Source organism: Aythya marila (assembly GCF_965140915.1).
Source record: "Aythya marila genome assembly, chromosome: 7".
NCBI classification, from domain to species: Eukaryota; Metazoa; Chordata; class Aves; order Anseriformes; family Anatidae; genus Aythya; species Aythya marila.
Genome location: NC_139048.1, coordinates 20445050 through 20465758, shown reverse-complemented (window position 1 = coordinate 20465758; position 20709 = coordinate 20445050). Strand labels below are relative to the sequence as shown.

The following is a 20709-nucleotide window of genomic DNA, read 5'->3' as shown; positions in this document are numbered from 1 at the left end:
AAATGCATACTGGAATGTTAGCCATACAGGAACCAACTGCTCGCTCAAAACAAAAATGGTACAATCTAAGTAGTTCAATATAAGCTGTTCGGATTCTGCAGTCAGAATATTAGTCATACTAGCCATAATGAGAATCTTTAAATTATGTATTACATAGAACAACGTATTCAGTCACAACTTGTGAAGTGCCAGCATTAAGGTGGCCTCTTTAAATTCCATCATGGTGTACTCTACAGAAATTCTGCATTACTTAATAAGTAATTCTCAATGATTTTTACTCAATGAATAATTTTGCCCAGGGAGGTAGCAAAATCACCATCCCGGCAGGTGTTTAAGAAAAGGCTGGGCCTGGTACTGAGGGACGTGCTTTAGCGGGCAATATTAGTGGTTGGGGGACAGTTGGACCAGACGATCTTGGAAGTCTTTCCCAGCCTTAATGATCCCATGATTCTTTTCTAAGTATTTTTGTGTAGGACAACTATCACATTCCTTGTAAAAGTAAAGAGCTCACTTCACGTGCCACTATTTAAAATTATTTCAATTGTCCCGTGATCCATTTTCTGTTTAGAATTCGAACACAACAAAATAGAAAAATGATCATTACATTGAAAATACTTGCAAAAAATCAACAGAAGGTAAGCCAAGGTGTACAACACCTTCAGAAGAACTCCGTGTTCAGCAGTGATGTGATATTTTAAACAAAAAAAAGCAACTACAAAATAACAAAGATTGGACTCCAAAGAACTGAACTGCACTCACTCTGTATCTATAAGGACGAAGAGGTGAAATAAAACACAGTTTTTTATATCAATTTCATATGCCTAGGGATTTAGAAGTGTTAAACCATTGGGTTTTAAAAAACTCTCATATTTGAATAAAATCTGTCACGTTGTTTACTGTATTTTGAAGGAAAAGGCAACAAAGATATCCCAGGGAAGAAATTAAAGCTTTTGTTCCTTCTCACAGAACATTTCCCAGCGTAATGTTTGTAACAGTGCAGCTTGCATGTATATCCAAAAGGGCTACATACAGAGAAAAGACTGACAAATGATTTCACAAACAAATTCTGGATCTTCCCAGTACCTACAACATCTTTCAGGAGATTCCAGACATCAGGAGTAGAGATACTCCAGGTGGATGAAGCTCTGATGTTCTAAACAGACTGAAATGATAGTGACATGTATGAAGGTCCTGAAGGGCCCAATCAATCCGAGCATTTAAACACAAAATGCAGAAGAGCATATACCAGGCAGATGGAAGTAGCCACTTCATGTTAGTTTGGTCACCTTGGTTTGACAGCACTGTCAGCTGCTCTTGCCTACCTTCAACAGAAAAATCTGTCTCAAGGGAGGGATTAAGTCACAGAGAAGAGACTGATCCTACAGGTTCACTGGCAAAAAGCAATATGAAACGGCAAAGCACAGGATGCCATATTTAAGCATAGAGTTTTAGCAACCTTTTAGCTTGGTGATTCTTTTCAAACTCAGTATCTGCTTTTTCCAGTTTTACAGTACCGAAGCAAAAAGAGTTAATTCTTGCCAGCAGCTAAATCAAGAAGGTCGGCTTCAAGACATTCTAGGGCAAATGAAGTCATTTCTGAGTTTAGTATATTTAGCTGACAGAGATTTTACTTCCCGAAAACAAGAAATCAGCACCAAGTCTACAGCAGAGAATTGTGGAAGATTCACTACATTAAAAACGAAGGCAGAAAGATACAAAGGTATCTTATCCATGTAGCTAGAAACCTTCCCAGGGACTTCAGACTGAAGCACAACATGGTAATTTCAAACAATTTTCATTGCCTTCTACAAACCAGCTTCGTTAGTTAATTCAAAATCATTAGAGCATTATTTATTCTGATGAAGTTTCCAATCCATAACCCACTCCTACTAAAAGTTTGCTAACTCCACTGAAGTTTTATGACCAATTATAATGATTCAAACACTCATAAAACCTTGAGATCATTAAAATCACTGTGTATGAAGAGTCCTAACATCCCGATTAAGTGACCCTTGAAGATTTATATTCCCGTTTGCTTTTACACATACATGTTTCCATGATCTTAAAACACAAGTCAGTTGAACAGATTTACAAGACAAACTTCAACCCAGGTGGAATTCCCTTCCCTCAGCAATTCTGAGCTCCAAATGGGAATACAAGTGAGAAATCTGATATCACAAATGCTTGCTCAGCAGTAAAACAGAGCCTCTTTACACATGTCAGAGATGACTGTTGTAAACCTTTCTGACAGTACTGTACATGGCTGCAAGCTTAGGAAAGATAAATGAATACAATATTCCTTTGGGGCACAGACCAATTAATAATAGCAGACAAAGATAAAATTTTAACCTAACTACATGAAGAAGAGAACCACAAAAATTAAGCAAAAAGTTTATGCACATTTAACTTGATTTTGTACTTAATAGTTTTATAACAACTAATTCAATAAATGTATAAATTTTCTACGTAGGCAGGCACTAAAAATACTACTAATGAGGAAGTAACTATAACTAGCACAAACGTGAAAAGTAATGACTATTCCATCCAAAAAAGTTATTTTGTATTTTTTGTATTGCATTGTAGCTTATAGCCAGTTTGCACTGGTCATCCAGAAAAAAATCAAGTTACTAACTTTCCATGCTGTACTTCAGATTGACACAGAATGAAGATTAAACAGAAAGCAGAAGTGCCATTTTAAGCAGAGAGGACTGTTGCTGGCACCCAGTAGCTGTAGTGATTGAAACAAATTATACTTGAAGAACTTAAACCCTCTCAGAATACATTTCTAACTAGAAAGCTAAAGCTATGACTCATAATTGTATTTTGATTAAGAAGTAGTTTTCTTGTGTCTACAGCGGTGTTTAAATTCTCCATTAAAATGACTCACCATGGTTCCAAATGGTATAGCTCTTGAAGCATGATAATAGATGGCAATGAAGTTAATGAAGAAGGCAGTTCCACACACCATTGCCGGAATAAGGAAAGCTCCAATGAACATCTGCTTTATCCATCGCCTTCCTGTAAGAAGGAACATTCCAATGGAATTGGTAACTTTTTAAACAAAATACCAGCAAGCTCTCCAGAATTCAGGTGTTTATTTCCTCTCTCCCAAAAGATTAAAAAAAAAAAAAAAGTAACAACATAAAAGGATACAAAAGCCAAAATTCAACTAACAGTTTTAATTGGCTCTTGGAAATTAGCAAGATGCAGCACATTAATCAATTTATTAGGCCAGGTGAAAAGACAAGAGGAAGAGATAGTGTGATCACTTTCTGGCTGGGAGCATATGCTGACTAAGCTGGCCAAAGAAACTGCAGTATGAAACCTAAGAGTGTATTCGGGCTACAGATTAGCAGTGACAGAGATAGCAGAACCTGTACGCACCCCAGTATTACAGCAGCACTGAAGTAGAGCTCTGCAGTGCTCTGGGGACAGCTCACTAGTACAACTGCTTTCAGGTAACACCTGCTCCAGGTTGTCTTCACCCAACTGTGCTGACTCCAGACATTCAGGATGCACTAAAGAACTGCCTATCCTTGGTATAAAGCAAAACACCACAGCACTTAACATACAGCAAAACTGAGCTGTGGTATCTTCAACAGTAGAAAAGTTAGAAGGGAAATTATTTCTAAGCCTCAGACATTAAGGAAACAGCAACACTTGCCAGTAGTTATTACCATATCTTGAGCTCTTCGGGGAGCTCTAAACCAAAGCACCTCTTGGGCAATACCTTAAAAATTTTCACTCTGTATTCCCTTCACCTTCTAAGCTCTTAAATACCGTGTATATATATATATATTAATTATGCAGAACATAGATGCACTGAATAGAAAACAGCCAGAAAAAACAGCACACACTTTTCAAGACCATCATATACATTTTCACCATAAGCCAACATTATAGCATTTCACAGTTTATTACATTTGATCTGGAGACAAAATGCAAATCTGGCTCAACTGTAGAGCAAAGTACAACATTTTAGATCAATAACTGATTTACCTACAAATCATTAGGTTGATATATACGACACATGAATATAGACATCTAACCTCCAAACTCAGAATGGATTTCAGTACAGTTGACATTGAGTACTAACATGTTGTGTTAAGGAGGTACACATTTTTTGCAAACTCACCAGAATTATTTTCCCTAAAGCACTGTAGAAGATAATAGATACTGATTAGCCTCTCATTGCTGCATGGGGAATGGATGAAGCTAGTGGAACTACAAGGATGCCATTAGTCAGAACTCAGAGAGGTATGGTAGGAAGCACTTGAATACACACTGTCCAAATCTGTTATGTCACTTTTGTTGGGTTTCTGTTCTCTACCGATACTCATTTTCTATTTGGTATGTACAAAGCAGAGCACATACTGAAAAGGAGAAGAATCTTCTTCAAAAAGTTGCTATAAACACTTTTCCCTGCTCATAATTAATGTCCTAGTAGATACTGTACACTCATCCTTTCAGCGTTAGTAAACATAAACCCAACAGTACCCACTGAGGAGGGCTATGTAGCAGTCATCTGGAGATGACGCGAGCTGCTTAACAGCATACGTTACAGAAGAGGGAGAGACTGCACTACTCTCTGGATGTCATGACGCAAGCATAACTATATGAAAGAGTATAACAAGCAATTCATAAAAGATACAACTGCTAATAGCTCTTATTACCTTTAATAGTACTTATTACCTTTAAATTAACCAAATAGTTCAGCTATCTGTAGTTAGAATACACAGACAATATGGAATAGAAAATAACATGAAAGTTATATATTCAAAATATTTTCTACCTTAATGGATTCCATCTGAATGGCCTAACTCCATGAAGATATTCTATACCAGTGTAAATCAGAAAACATTTCCATTTAACAATGTACCAAAAGTGCTGAAACATGAAAACAATTTACCTCCTTGTCTAGCATAAAGACTTCCTCCAAAATATCCATTCACTGGGGATGTTGCAGCATAAACAAATATAGCTGTACTAAGCATTGATCCTCTCCTGCAAGAAGTGATTTAATAAATGAAACAGAAAAGCAAACAGTATTAGAGCGAAATGTAAAGTGCGCAAGTTTAGCTTATTATAAGTTAATAAAAAACTAGTAGTTTCGTGTAATATAAAATTAAAAATCAAGTGTATAAGTTGCTGAACCTAAATAAAAATGAGAACTATTTGTATTCAAAGCTTCTGGACAAATCTAATTCAATATGGAAAACAGAGGTGCAGCATACAACATTCTTTCCTAATCTGCATTTAATTTTCAGTGGAATTAAGTACAAAGTCTCAACTCAGACCAAAATACACTTGCATTTTGATTTGCATTAAGAACTATTTAATATTAAGCATAAGATTCAACTACTGTAGATAAAAGTTACTCTTTGCTTAGTATCAAGGCCAATGTTAACAAAAATAGACCAATTCTGAATGATGTTTCTGCCATTCCTCAGAAATTAACTTGTAAGACTGGAAGTGTTCATCTTACAGAAAATTAGAAAACCTGATTTAGAAACTATAATGAAGCCACAAATCAGCATGGAGTAGTCAAATCAGAAGAGTTTAGATATTTTGAAATTATCGCCTCATTAAGTGTTGAAGCACTCATTTTGGCATATCTTCTGAATCTTTACAGGCAAAAGCTAATAATTTTAAATTATAAAAACCATCCCAAAACACATTTTTAAAATGATATCTAAGAATAGCTAGACGTGTTATTCATAAATAGAGCTACTTCCCCACATCCCTCTGCTATCCTTTGGTAGCAAAAAGCAGCAGAAGAATTTCAATTTGCTGTATTATCTCCCCATTAGTTGCTCTGAGAGATTCCAGACTATTGGTATCTTGGCTTCTGAAGAAAAATTGCTTCTTTGAGTAAGGCAGGCATCCAGTAATCTCAGTCGTTTTTCATGACTGGAATAAGCAAACTAAGTAAATATACTTCTGGTCACACACACTCTAAAGGGATAGTACAGTAACATTTGTTTGTTAAAAAAATAAACATTTCTATTTAAGAAAACTGATATATTTTGTATTGAAAAAGCTACCGTTTTTCTGTTTTAAAAAGTTAGAGACCAGCTTTAACAGCTCTCCTGATTTAAGCCACTCTGGAAACACACAGAAAAACCCAGAAGATCAAGCACAATTTGAAGTAACATGTAAACACAGGCTACCCATAAAGTGACCAGCTCATCTAAAATTATCTCAAAATTTCTTATTCTCAAAGGTTACTCACTTATGTTTTAAATATTCTAATGGCGAAGTTGCTCAAAATACAATCCAGTATTAATAAATTAGTAGCTGACATGATCAAGTTCCATTGAGAGGCTTTTAGCTGGTATCAGGTGCCTGACTTCTAAGAGTTTTAAAAGACTTGAAGAACATTGATAGGCAATCACTCTTTACTTCTGGTTTACAGCATTTTCCAGCTTGCCCTGCTATTTTCCTCAACATACAAATTCTTTGTATGAGGTTTGGTCAAGTGCTCATTTATACACACAGAACTGAATTCACTAGGAAAGTAATAGAGACCTATTGCAATAAAAGATTAAGTATACATAATTTTTAAAATTATTGTTCCGATGCCTTTTACAATTGCTATTGTTAACGTACAGCTTCACTATAGTGTACAATCATTCTGCAATAGTCTCAATCCCTCTCTTAAAGGGCCAATATGCTGTACAATTTAAAAAGTGTATATAATCCTACCCAGAAATATGACAAATGGCACCAAAAAGAGAATAACACCCTATGAAAAATTAAAATATGCCAAGATACTGACTACAGAGTAGATCTGTAAACATGGCATTAAAAGGCAGCTAAATTCAAAAACAAGAGTTCTCTCTAGTGGTATATCAGAAGTATTACAGCTTGCTAAACCAATGGTTACAGGTGATATATATGCAAGGGAATGGGAAAAAAAACTCATACACAAAAAAAAAAAAAAACACAACAACTTTTCTCCTGTTTCCAAAATCAAAAGCAAGGTAGAAAAGTAGGTGAACCATAATTGGTGTGTTAAATTGAAACTGGAGTACAGCTTGTTTTAAGAAAGTTGCCTCCAGTCAGGACCAAAGACCACCTGCTGTTGGAAACTTTGCATGCAACACTGGCTGAGAAGCATCTAATTCAAAAAATGTAAGAGATTAAATCTCTAGTCCTGAGAGTCGTGTATAAAATTGACCTAATGCATTGTCACAGTAAACTCATACTACAATCTTTACAGAACGGGGAAAAAAAAAGTAACACAGGAAAATGCTGTCACTCCAGATGAAAACAGGAGTGAAACCAAGTACCTTCTAACACTTATTTCCCAAATAATCTACCAGCAATGCTGCAGAGGAGCAAACTACAGTTTCATAATGTCACTTGAAAAAGCTTAACAAAGTTAAAGGAGATCAAGTCATGTGACAATAGTACAAGAAAATGTCACAAAATCTTAAAAGAACTCCCCTAGATACTACTATGGATAATTTGCTAAAAACCCTTGAACACTTTTTCCAGACCAGTTAAGACATTAATTTTTGTAATTATTTTGTTCATTTAATCATTTATATGTGGGAGGCACAGCATAATTACACTTACTCTGTGTATAAATCCTCTATCATTGCAACGACAATGACTATAAGAGACACAGCAAAAATCTGACAACCAGAACCAATAAGCGATGAAAAGATTAGAGGATGACTGGATGGTCTAAAAACGTCTCCATGGACCTGCTTCCACCCATACTCATCACCTAGATCTCTGTCCTAGGAGCAACAACAACAATAAAAAATTAAGTCTAGTCATCACAATCAATGACAAACACACAAGCTAATCACATATTAAAGGTTTGATTTAGTAAAGCAACTTCAAGTGTAAGCATGACTTTCCTTCTAGATTCGATGCATTCAAGCGAGATGTTTACTCTTCAGATGCTTATTAAGATGCTAAAAATTACCATCTAAATGCAGGATGCAGTAAATTCTATTAGATTCCCTCCCTGCCTCCAAAATCTTCTGAAGCGCTTAGAAGTAAAAGCAGGCTTCTATTACACAGTCCTTATGGACCCCATTTAATCTAAGTGTGAGTATGAACATTAACAGAGTAGGAGCATGTTACAAAGAAAACCATTAACAGTTCCAAGACACATGTGGGGAGTTTTCTGTCTACCCAAAGAAAGCCATTTAATTGCAGCTAACACCATAAACATATGAAGAGAAATTAGTAAGCCTGAAATAAAAATGTCAATGCAGATCTTACCATATCATCCATTTCTTCTTCCTTGCTGTATCTTGCATAATCTTTTCTCAAAGTTCTCATTAATATCATAGACACTAGGCCAACCAGAAAGATCACCATCATGAAAGAATTGAAAATTGAAAACCAGTGAATCTACAAAAAGAAAACACATCCTGAAGGTTCAGAACCATAAACGTGTTTCAGATTTGTTCCAATACAGGTATATCACTGATTAACAGAACAGCTTATCAGTACTAGCTAAGTAAGCAACACTAATGTAAGCAACACTGGATTTGCATAGTCCACTTACGCCCCACTAAAACTGGCCTGTGAAACACCACACAAAGCTTTTCAACAGCCAAACTTCCCCATGACCAAGGTACCACAGTTTAGTTGAGCACCAGCAAAGTTTGAACAACTCCATGCATGCTCCCTTGGGCAAAGTAAAGGCAACACAATGTACTGCTGCCTTCCTAAAGAGGTTTGCATTAGGAAAAGGTATGTTCACAATCAGAAAACCAACAAACATTTCCTTTGCACAGGACCAAAGTATGGCCTCTGACAAGCATGCTTTCTATTTTTTATCAAGCTCCAAACAGAATGTAAAACTTCTAATTTTAGCAAGAAGTGTAGCTCAGTATACAACCCTTAAGGAGACTGCAGTAATAGGTTTAAACCATCACAACTGTTATTATCAACTGGTTTGGGCTAATCCTTTTTGCTTTGCATTTACTTCAGTCAGAACTGTACATACCGTAGTTATTCAGTTGTAGTTATTCAACTGACAAGCAGTGGAGTTATACAGCTGTGTCCCTGAAGTTTCATCACTCCTGAGCATGTGAACGTATCTACTTGAATTGCCTAGTATCTGCTGCACACTTGAAGTTTGCACGCAGACATTTACTGAAGCACTAAAGAAAACTGGAGCCACCCTATTTAAGCAACATAGCTGCCATTTAAAACATACATTCTTAGACCTGCCTGTCTTGTTCTTGTTGTCCCAAAACACCTTACCATTAATACAGCAGTCCAGTAGGCTCCAGTCTGCATCAATACACCAGACTAACAAGAATTAAATTTCACAACATCAAGTAAATAGAGGAACATTTCTTTGCCAGCTGCTGAATGGGATGAAAACTTCAGATGTACAGGCCAGAAAGACATGAGGAACAATAAACAGGGGAAATAATTAACCTGAAGATTTTTTTTATTTTATTAAATAACCCTCCATTGCCTAGTAGCTCTATGCCTTATCAACTGAGGTTCTTCAGGTCTGTTCAAAAAGAGTTGTTGTTGCAGTCCTGGATTCTACATAGAAAGCTTCTACATTGCTTACTGTACTTCAACTGAAGTACAAGAGTGCTACTTCAATTAAGTTAATTTTGTAATTCTCAAGCAGTTTACAACACAGCAATATTGAGTTTAAGGAATCCAGCACAATTAAGCTTTTTGTAAAACTGAAAACACGTTGGATGGCCAATGTTTCAATCAAAGAATTAAATTCAAAGTGTTTGTGAAAGATTTTATTCAGAGAGAGTTCCAAAGTTCACTTTATGATTAGGTGTGATTGTTTCAGATTATGTTTTTATATTAAAAAAGTACAGCTTCCCACCTCTGTGCCACCAAATGCCATTTCACAAATGTGCAAAGGGAAAAGGAGGCAGAAGCCAGCTTGCCAGAGCATACAACAGGCAAGCGATTTAAAGAAAAAGTAACCCTAAACCCAAAAATGTTCCTTTCTAAAAATTGCAAACCACCTTTTGGCCTGAAATTCAGAACAGCAAGGTGATGGGTGATTTCAGGACGTTTAACAATACAGTGCGTGATGATATATATCTGCCTCAGTGTAGAAGACAATTCAAACCTAAAATAAGAATGCAATTAAAAAAAAAAAACAACACACCATACAACCAAGACACTGAGGGAATAATTGTAAGGTCCAGAAATAAATTCATCACTGTTTGCTTCAAACTGGTCGCCCTGACTCATTTTCTCCTTAGAAGAACAGTAATGGGAGCAAACATTAAAAAAAAAAAAAAAAAAAAAAAAATCCATGACATCTTCTGAACTAACACACCCATTTTAGAGGGTTATTTTGTAAGGTTGTCTTAGAACAGTACATACTCTGTGCTGAAAGAAAGATGGGTCAAGGTACTTGTCAAATCTGTCTTCAAATTTCACATCTGACTTCTTCCATTTCACCTAAAAAGAGAAAAAATTTACACTTGAGAAGCTTGTTATAATATTCAGTTATACCCACATGCAGAAACTCAAAACAAATTTTTTAAATCATCCAGTTTAGATGTTTTTCTGAAGATTGCTTTCTGACTGCAGGCTTCCTTTCTCAACATTTCCACGTACTGACTGGTACAGAAAGAGGCTTGTGGAGAACGTTACCAGTGTTGCAATGAGTGATGAAAACTTCCTCTACTTCTGCTACCCCCATAGCAGGTGAAATCCGTCTTGCTGCTATGCACTGAAACTGGTATTCAATGACATCAGCATCTTGTACTCAAATTCTCTGAGTACAGTGCCAAAGAAAAAAAGAAGCAGTCCAGCAGAAGTGAAGGAGATGAGAAAAATTAAGATTTAAAACAGATGCTAAGAAGAAATAAGAAGGGCATAAACTGAGATACAAGGAGCCTGAATGGAAACTGGATAAAAGGGTTCAAGGTGGACCCAAAAAAGACAGCCATTAAAATTTTGAAAGCTACAAGCTAAAAAGCTGCCACCTAAAATCTTTAAGGCCACATCATTCTGCAAAGTAAACACTTCAATTAGCAATAAACAAGGCTGAAAACAATTGCAAAAGTATACATTTATGGCCATACTATCACAGAGTAGCACCATATATTACTGCTGTCAATTATTCCCTAAGCTCCACAAAGCACTGCTTTGGATTTGGAAGTGTTAACTGTGCTGATGAAGTTGCTAATATGGTACAAAAAGTATTTTTCAGAATCCTTCACTAGGTTGTTTTTATTCAATTTCTAAATGCAATTCCAGAAATTAAATATAAATCTACGCCAATATTTTTTCAAAAGCATGCTGAGATTAAGAAACATCATGATTTTTATTGTTCATGAAACTAATGCAACTCTGTTTTGCATATTTTAAATACACAATAAGCATCTATCTTTTCTAGAAGATGCTTTCTTACTCACTATAGAAGAAAGCTTACAAGCATAGCTGAATACCCCCATCACTCACCACAGTCCTGTGACATACTAAAACTGAAAGAGATTATACGCACTCTGGGGTATGATATTAATGTTATCAATTCAAATTACATCATGGTTCAAGATTAACAGCTCAAAACTTTGAGCACTGTTCAGCACTGCTTTAAGTAGACGCCTTTCTCATTACAGCATCTGCCATTAAGTAGCACTGCTTAGATTAAGTCCGCCAGATACAACTCATGAATCAAACACCACACATATGCCAGCCCAGCAACTGTCCAGTGGTGCCAAAAGAGATGAGAAGATAAGTCTTGAGCTCTGTACACCAAAAGTATTTAAAAGAAACATCTAATGCTACTTTAATTACTGACAGCTACTCAGCACTGTCCAGCTCCAAATTAAGTGAGCAAATGGATTTCATGATGCTGGTGGTATTTGAAACAGAAAATTGCAAAAATTCTACTGCCTATTTTGCAGCAGGAACTTAACTCGAGAAAGCACAGATTAAAAACAACTACCTGTGCTTCAAACAGTACAACTTACTCAAAATAAGGCAAATATAATAGCGGCAAGAATATTCTCTGAAATAATCTTATGCTGACATCTACTTCAACATTCTGTAGAAAAATGATGCATTAAGAACTAGTTTCTGTATATGTGTGGTGAACGTGAGAGAAGTAATCCATTAGAGATTTAAGTAATGTCAAATAATCAAGAAAGGGAAAAAAAATAAACCATTATCACAGATCAGCAAACACAATTGATTCATTACCTTTTATCATAACAATTCAATACAAAAGCAGAAGGCTTCAAAGAAAACTTTATAAATAAGGCAATACAAATAAGATAAATTTCTACTGCAACTGCAAAATAAAGTAAGCATTAATACTAACTGCCAGCAAAATACAAAGGTTTATAGTGGGTTTTGCTCCTAGCTCAGAATCCAGCTCAAGTTTATGTTGCAGATGTCCCAAACATTAAGGAATTGTGTAGCTTCTTTTGGGTCCTCTACAGTTCTAGACTCCATATCTTTTTGGACATCTTCCTTTCCTACCAAAGCACTTTTCTTCAGACTATAGAAGCTTTGGTAGGTTTGAAGTACTTCAAAAACACTCATTTTACATATACTCTTAATAAACCTACTGAGATTTTTCAGTAATGAAAAAAATATTTGAATTAGTGAAGACATCTACCTCTAATATAACTTTACAGCCATACATAGCTGTAGGTACACAAGTAACTATTTTAAAGCTCTTTTACCATGTGAAGTTTCTTATTACACATGCATCACCAGATTACTTACTGAATACGACATCTGGATTTTTGTGTTTGGCACCAGTTTCACCTTTCCTTCACTGGTCAGATTGACATCCACAATTCTATTGCCATTGTAACCAATTTCAAGTTTTTTGTAAGTCCAAAGGTAATAATCTTCCCCGTTTTCATCTGCTTCTCCAACAATACCTGTACAGGAAACGAGTTTAAGCATCTATTACAGGTATGCTTTTCAAAAGTTATGTAATTATGCTTAAAAATACAGATTACAAAAGTTTTGGCAGCTATAAAATAATATTGCTACAGTAAAAAGAGAACACAGAGACCTTATATTCCTTCTATCAACTGCGATTGAAGGTGTGGTCCATGTATTGAAGTCACCTGCAAGAAGCCCTTTGCAGCAGAATTAAAACATCAAAGCACACAGCTACAAACACTGCACAAGCAACAAAAGAATTAGTGACAATTCCTCTGATTTAATAGACTTCTTTATGGACTTCTCACCTGAAGAAGAACTAACTGAACACAAATTTAAATTCTGTGAATATAAGCTAGTCCCAGACTTCCATATTTTTTCATCTCCTTGTTCAGTCTATCCCTTCACTCACTCCCCTTCCTTTTCAGAACTCTGCTTTCATTCTCTGCTCCTTAGTTGATCCCCCAGAACACAGTTTTTGCTCTCACTTGCACACAAGTTTCTGATAGTTTCCCAAAAAACACAGTTCCTAACTACTCTCTCTGTTACTTTCACCAAAAAAAAAAAAAAAAAAAATCATTTACTTGAAGATTTTTGGTCACCTCCAATGTTGACCACTGCTCAGAAGCTCCTGAAGCAGAGCTCACTTGTTAGCCATGATTAAGTTATTTTTCAATAATTTACTGCAAAATGAATAATCTACTATAGAAAAATTCCAGAGAATGAAGTACACTGAAAGAAAACAAGCAGTCATTATCTTTAAATGTTAAGAACATCATAGAGAAGATGACATACAAGACGGAAACCCACAATAAAAACACCCAGGATATACAAAGACCAGGAGGGGGAGAGAGAGTAAGTAGGTGAAGGACATGAAACAGGTTACAACAAAGAAGCAGGTGTGAAGGAATGGCACTTATGTGTTACATGCACTTTTATTTTTCAAGGAGGTATTTTCTGTTGTATTTTTTACTCATGCTCATCTGTCAGAATTGCCTCGTATATGCCACACGCATGAAGCAGTTTGCCAGTTTGTGCCTATGCCATACAGCCTAACACCTGGCGCACCATCTGTTCCCATGGCAGTATCCAAAACTGCGACACTACAGATCTGCACCGCTTAAAGGACATTCTGATCAACTGCTGCACCTGAAGGAGTGAACTCATACACTGCTCCATATACTTCAGGAGATGTCCTGAAACAGACAAGCCTAGCTACTCCACTGCGGGATAGCAGCACAGGAGAAAATAGAAAACTGATCAGTTTTATCTGAATGCACTTAAAAAGAGTTAGCTGTGCTTTTCAGGTCAAAACATAAAGTGCAAGCCTTCAAAAGCCTTCAAAAACCAGTCTGAGGTCATTAATTTAAGTCACCAACTGCTAAGAAAGGTATTTCACACCTGAACATTATTGAAAAGTAGAGTACTCCTTACTGTGTGTTCTGAGGACTTCCTAAGGATAATGTCTAACATTAATGTTTGTGCATATGTCACACTGACTTTGACATTAGTAAGCCTTACTAAGGTGGAAAACCATGAAGAACACACAACATGAATTTAACTCAAGTTTTCAGGAGACAGGAGAGCACTACAAAACTATCTGGATGAGCCCAGAGAAGATGATACCCAGAGCCCGTGTGTTTGTAAGCTGTAGCACTAGGAATGACTTCTAGCACATAGAGAGCACAATACTGAAGAACATTAAGAACACCAGATTCACGTTAACATGGATTTTTCAGTTCAGATCATTAAAATCGTAAGTTTGTGGAAAGCTTAGTAAGTATATTTGCTCTTCAGTATTTGAGCTGACAAAAAGAAATCAAAAACAAAACAAGAAAAATTAGTCAAAAAAAGTTTTTGAGACTAGCCACACATGGTTCCGGCTTAGCATCCATCACCCTTGGGCAGTCTAAAGCTGCCGCCAATCTATGAAAATCTATTGCTTTTTTTCCCCCTCCTTCTGAAAGGTCAAAAACATTTTAAAAAATATTGTAGCAATAACTGTCATTCATGCACACTTTTAAAAAAGCCTTCCAGAAGTTGTACAAGAAGCACAGTAAAGGCTACTGATTAATTAGGACCTTGTCACAGAGCTGTTACACACCCTAGGCAAACCAGCTGAAAAGAACTAAGATGGTACAAGTCCTTCTGTCAGACACTCTAATGTATCTCTTAAATAAAAGAGATAAAAATAAAAAAGTAAGAGACTTCCTGACTAACAGATAAATAAAGCTCTAGCATTTCTGGCTAGGACTCAAGAGTCAGTTACTTTCTAAAAACAACTGAAATTGTAAGGAAGAGCTAAAAAAAGAAACCCAGCTTCTGTCAGAATGGAGAAATGACGGGTAGCATCATTCAGCATACTACTGATCGAAGGACTTCTACTATTAGGTTTAAATTGTATTTTTGTAGGTGTTGTGGGGTTTCATATCTTTCTCGTAACGCAGGCAACAAAAACCTTACTGTAACAGAGTTTTGTGGTGCTTTTCCTTTCCCTTCAGTTTACATCAACAACAGGGAGGTTAGAGTTTGGGATGTTTTGTTGATCACTATTACTGTAAAGTACAAAGTGTAATGTGCAGAGCTTTCTTTACTAGGATTGTGACTAGGTACAGGGGAGTGACAAAAACAGAGAGCTTATGAGACAATGGCAGTAAGGCCACATAAAACTGATACAACACACAAGCACTTCTAGACCAGATTAATAATACTCAGCAAGATCAATTTTAAGAACTGCACAGGAACATATGAAATTAAACTATTCCGTATAACCTCTGACTGCACATGCAAAGCTGTTAAAAGCCACAAGATTACCATATAAGTAAATCAAATAGACCTTGTGTTATTAACACACTGAGGAACTACCAAAATAACACCGAGACAATGTTTTACAGAAGTTGTGATTCGTGTACACGCTAACATGGACCTTATCTTTGACCTATCTAATTATCATTACTTGAACCTTTGAAAGAATTCAACCCTAAGAATTTAGTATTATTAAATCAGTAGCTGAGAAACAAAACTGGCTTTTGCTGCTTGTGTAATTCGTTAGTACTTGTCGCCCATCTCTTCTTTCAAAGCAATAACCCTTTATCTCATTTGTATTATTTGGTTACATAAATTCTACATGCTTGTGAGTTTCTTGTAATGAAGCTTATTCATCGATAACTTCACAAAACCCACTAGCACAGTGGGTTGTCATCCTGTAGCTGCAATCAAGTTGTTAGTGCACATCACTCACCCCATATCGGCAAGTCATCAATATACATCTGGTACCAATAGTGATTTTTGATAGCATACACAAAGGCATCTCTTCTTCCTTTGTCCAAGTCAATTTCACAGTAAGTAGTCTGCATTACATCGTCTGAAAAAAAAATTAAAGCGCTGTTAATGATTTATTAATGAGCTGGCTCAAACCAAACACAAACCAAGCAGATGGAAGAATGGGCACTGCTGGAGTCTTTAACTCCTCTTGGCTATGTTCAAGTAGGTAACAGAAAAGGACATTTAGAACAGAACCATTAAAGCAATTACACGACTGTTCTTGTAATTCTACCTTTCCATATGAAGAAGCTTCCCACTGACTGGATAAGGAAAGGTTTCAAAGTATCCTTGTGCTATTTTACCTGCACAGGATGAAGATCCATTTGCTGATGGTAGCTTTATCTGGACATATAGATCCTGAGAACACTTACTTTAACAAAAGCTATGAAATTATTAACAAATAGATAAAACTATAGACGATATTCACTCTCCATTTTAATATTTCCAGGCTCATTGACTGTCCCCATTGGCACTAGGAATACTGTTCATTATAAAGTAAAGTATTTTAAAGTTCTGAGCAATTTCAAGAAGATAGCATACAGAAAGAAACAAAGCAATCAGGGTAAAGATAGAAGAAAAAAAATACAGAAAACAAAAGTAGGAACAATGCAAAGAACGCACAAGAGGCTGCATTTGGAAATTAAAAAATCCACCCCTTCAAGCCAGAAAGTTATTTTTCAGCGTCTACAAATCAGAAGTAATGCGGTTAACAGCCACGTTTTCACACCTCAATCTCCTTTTCAAGAGAAACACAACAAAAGGGCTCATATCTACAAGAACTCTGGCAGCAATGGATTTAGAGATAAAAATAACAGCTGCTTCTACGTGAATGTTTTGCTCTCCAAATAGTAAAAAATAAAGTGAATGTAAACAAATCCCAGCTTCCAGCTCTCTCCTTTGTTATCACTGAGAACTGGGATCTATTCCTAGTAGACAGTATTAATTTGAGCCCCAAATAAAGCTCTATTTGGTATCAAAATTCAGCTTACTCAAGCTCTCCTACACACTACTACAAAGTTTAACAAGAAAACAACCACCTATACAGAAAAAAAACACTGATAAATAGAATATTTCCAACTCAAAATACTATCTCTGATATCAACAATTTGTGAAAACAGAAGTACGGACAGTAACTCTGGTCAAGCAAATCTGATGTACCGCTTGGAGAAGCAAAGAAATCAACCAAGAGCAGTCCTGCACAGTTGGAGTAATTTCCTGTAGCCCTGGAGAAAATAGTGCCACTGGCTATTCTGGAGTAAATGCAACTCCCTCTCCTATTTCCTATGGAAACATTAACATTTTCCATTTTTAGTTCTTCCAAGATGTAAAGAATGCATTCTAAGCCTCATATGTACACTGAAGAAAAAATTGTTTTCCCAAATTGACACATTAGACAAACATTTTACTGCTCTGAAGACATTTAGAAGGCTGGGAACAAAGAGAAAAACAAAATCATTCAAGCCAGCATTCTGAAGCATCTGTGGGTTATGCCTTCAAGATCCATACAGGTACATTCAGGAGAGGAAAGCCACTAAAGCTGGCACTACAGTGGGAAAAGACTTGGAAATCCAGGCCTCAATTTGCATTTATACCACTGTTGAGCTGCATCCTATCCTTTTTGGAGGACGTTAACAAAAAAAAAAAAAAAAAAAAAAAAACAACACACACAACCAAGCCTGTCTTTGGCATTTTTTCACTTTAACAGGTTTTTGAGTCACCTTGACATTAGTCAAAGAACAACAAAAAAAGATAATGCCTACTTTCTGGATTTGTTGCTAAGTAGGGATTAATTTTTTCCATAATACTTGGCATTTTATTTTCCCTCTCTAGCAGCTTCATGCTATAATCAAGTAACACACAGCCCCTTTCTAATGTTCGATCTTATAGGATTCTTCAACACAGAGAGGTTCAACACACATGAATTAAAATAGGGTGAAGTTACTTCAAAAATATCAACTGGTAGAGCCTGTTAAATGAAGCACTGCAGAGCATCGGAGCCTGATCTAGGGAAAGCAGTATGGGCCAGGTTATTTTTAAGCAGCTCTCTCTCCTGCCTGTACATTCACCAAAAAGCCACACAAACAGCTGAACCAGCACACAGGAATGGGAGTAAGTGCTACTACTAAAATAAAATCACATGAACTACACACATATATACTCTGTTGAGAGACTTTTCCCATTTTAGCCTGAATACAGCAGCCTTTGTTTGCAGTTATTAACTAAAACAAATCTGGCATTAGATTATAAGACAATGCCAAGTTCTGCCATGGGCTTTCAGACCCTAGGATTTTGCTTTTTTGCTAACTGAAATGAGCCATTCTGCATCTAATCCTGGGGGATGTAAATACTGGGTTTTGCTGCTGTAAAAAAGACTTTGAAATATCGTTTGAAGGGAAATGATGGCACTGATGTCCGACTTAGGCTGCAGATAGCAGCATGTCACCAAAAAGCTGCCTTCCTCCATTTTCATGGATTTTTCCTTCCAGCATCTGGAACACCAAGAAGCCCTCACAGCAATAAAACAATCAGCTGTCCATCAACCATGTTACAAGTTAATCCAGTGCACACACACGAAAAGCCAGTAGAATTATGCCAAACAACCTCATTTAATTCTTGCAAAACACATGCATGATTTTAACAGCAGACATTTCACTCTCAGCCACACTGTGCAGTCCAGTTCCTCCCGCCTCCCCTAAAACAACTCCTCCAGGAAGCCAGGCAAAGGGAGCGAGGAGAACTGCGCCAGCCGGCAGGAGTGCTGAGCTGTGATTCACAGAGCTGCAGAATCACTTCAGTTGGAAAAGACCTCCATGATCATCAAGTCCAACTGCTCACCTAGCACTGCAAAGACTACCACCAAACCACGTCCCTAAGCACCACAGCCACACCTTTTCAATACCTCCAGGGACAGTGACTGAACTATTTCCCTGGGCAGACTGCCCCAATGCCTCACAACCCTTTCAATGAAGGTATTTTTTCCTAACATCCAACCTAAGCCTACCCTGGCACAACTTAAGGGCATTTCTTCTTGTCCTATCACTTGTTGCTTGGGAGAAACCTTTTTTATTTTTAATTACAGGACAGGATTAGACAGCTACACTTAAGCCCACTGGGTGAAATGATTAAATAAAAGTAGCTTAGAAGGGCATTCAGTGGCTGTGGAAGCCAAAGACTACTTCATTGCAACTTTATCAGATCTTAAGTTTTGCCTTTGTTAGATACTTTTTAATCCAACTTATGGTTGTAAGTGAATGTGAAGTTTGGACATGTGAATTGATTATGGAATGTGAAGTTTGAGACAGGTATTGCATAGTACCTACCTCGGGGATACCAAAGAGGTATTTGCAGGTTCATCTGTAGCACAATAACAAAGTTTTACAAGAGAATGAAAGCAAAATGTATTACAAAAGGAGGTACACTTATGCCAGATCTCAAATTTCCCATTAAATCTGATCAATTAGGCTTCATTCAGATGCATAAACTTGACATATAAACCATATAAAGCCTTCTACCTGCCCATCTCCTAGTACACTGAACATCACTCTGAACACCCGCCACATTGTCTAGAGGTGATGCAGAGGAGAAGTTTTGGGAAAGGAGTTCTTACTCAGAAGTACAGTAACTTAATAACATTTCTAAATAAGTGCAAAATTTCAGTATGTTAAAAAAATCCTTTCCCCTTTAAATTCATCTTCTCTAATTGGTAATGTACTAATGGCAATGTCAAACAATAATTTTCTAATTGAAGCTGCTATGAAGGCAATGTTCAATATGTTTAATAATTCACTAGGTCTCAGGTGTAATGTGTACAAGATGTCAATTGAAATGCTTGAATAAAGAACTTGACATATTACATAGAAAACATCATTATTCTAGATTTAACTTGACAAGAGAATTAAGCTAACTAAAACCCTAAAGGTTTATTACAAGGTAAGCGTATGTTGTTAATTTACTTTCTTCACAAAAATACTTATACAGATTTGAGACCTACAATAAAACCCCAACACTGTCCATATTTGTAACCAAAGGGAAATCCAGCTATCCTGTATGGCCACAGGTGTCCTTTCAGATGACATCTGCAAATGCAACAAGGAACACTACTTCATGGATTCCTGGTTACCCTGTAGATCTGTCCCACCAGTCACCACTGTGAGCATACAAGTACAAACCTCCCTTTCTGGCAGGATACATTTCTGCAGAGCCTTGATTTTGCAGCTTCTCATTCTGTTCCAGAAATACTGACAAGCTCCACTGATTCGACTGACAGTTTTATTTATCCAGTCTGTAGTACTTCAGTTACTGACAGCTGCATCCTAAATAATGCTTTGAATGTGATGAGCAAGATGCAGTTTCACATTTACCTGTTACTGCAGTCAAGTCAAACTCTGATGACAAGAAAGGAACTCATTTTTATTTGTTTTTAAATTAAAGTTCAGTCACCTTAGTTCAACTTATTTTTGTGTAAGAAAACAGGTGTTATGTACCTTTCTTCCAACTGTTAAATGGAAGTTACTG

The 20709-nt window shown here is 36.6% G+C and overlaps 1 protein-coding gene across 1 annotated transcript in view; it reads right to left on the bottom strand.

The window, feature by feature from the left end:
* TM9SF3 (transmembrane 9 superfamily member 3) overlaps positions 1–20709 on the bottom strand; it is a gene marked incomplete at its 5' end in the record, with an annotated part of 45880 nt that overhangs the window by 14747 nt on the left and 10424 nt on the right. The window contains 7 exon segments of the mRNA XM_082764187.1: positions 2888–3018; positions 4910–5004; positions 7582–7748; positions 8242–8373; positions 10345–10422; positions 12703–12863; positions 16112–16234. Coding sequence (XP_082620313.1) covers positions 2888–3018; positions 4910–5004; positions 7582–7748; positions 8242–8373; positions 10345–10422; positions 12703–12863; positions 16112–16234 — 887 coding nt within the window.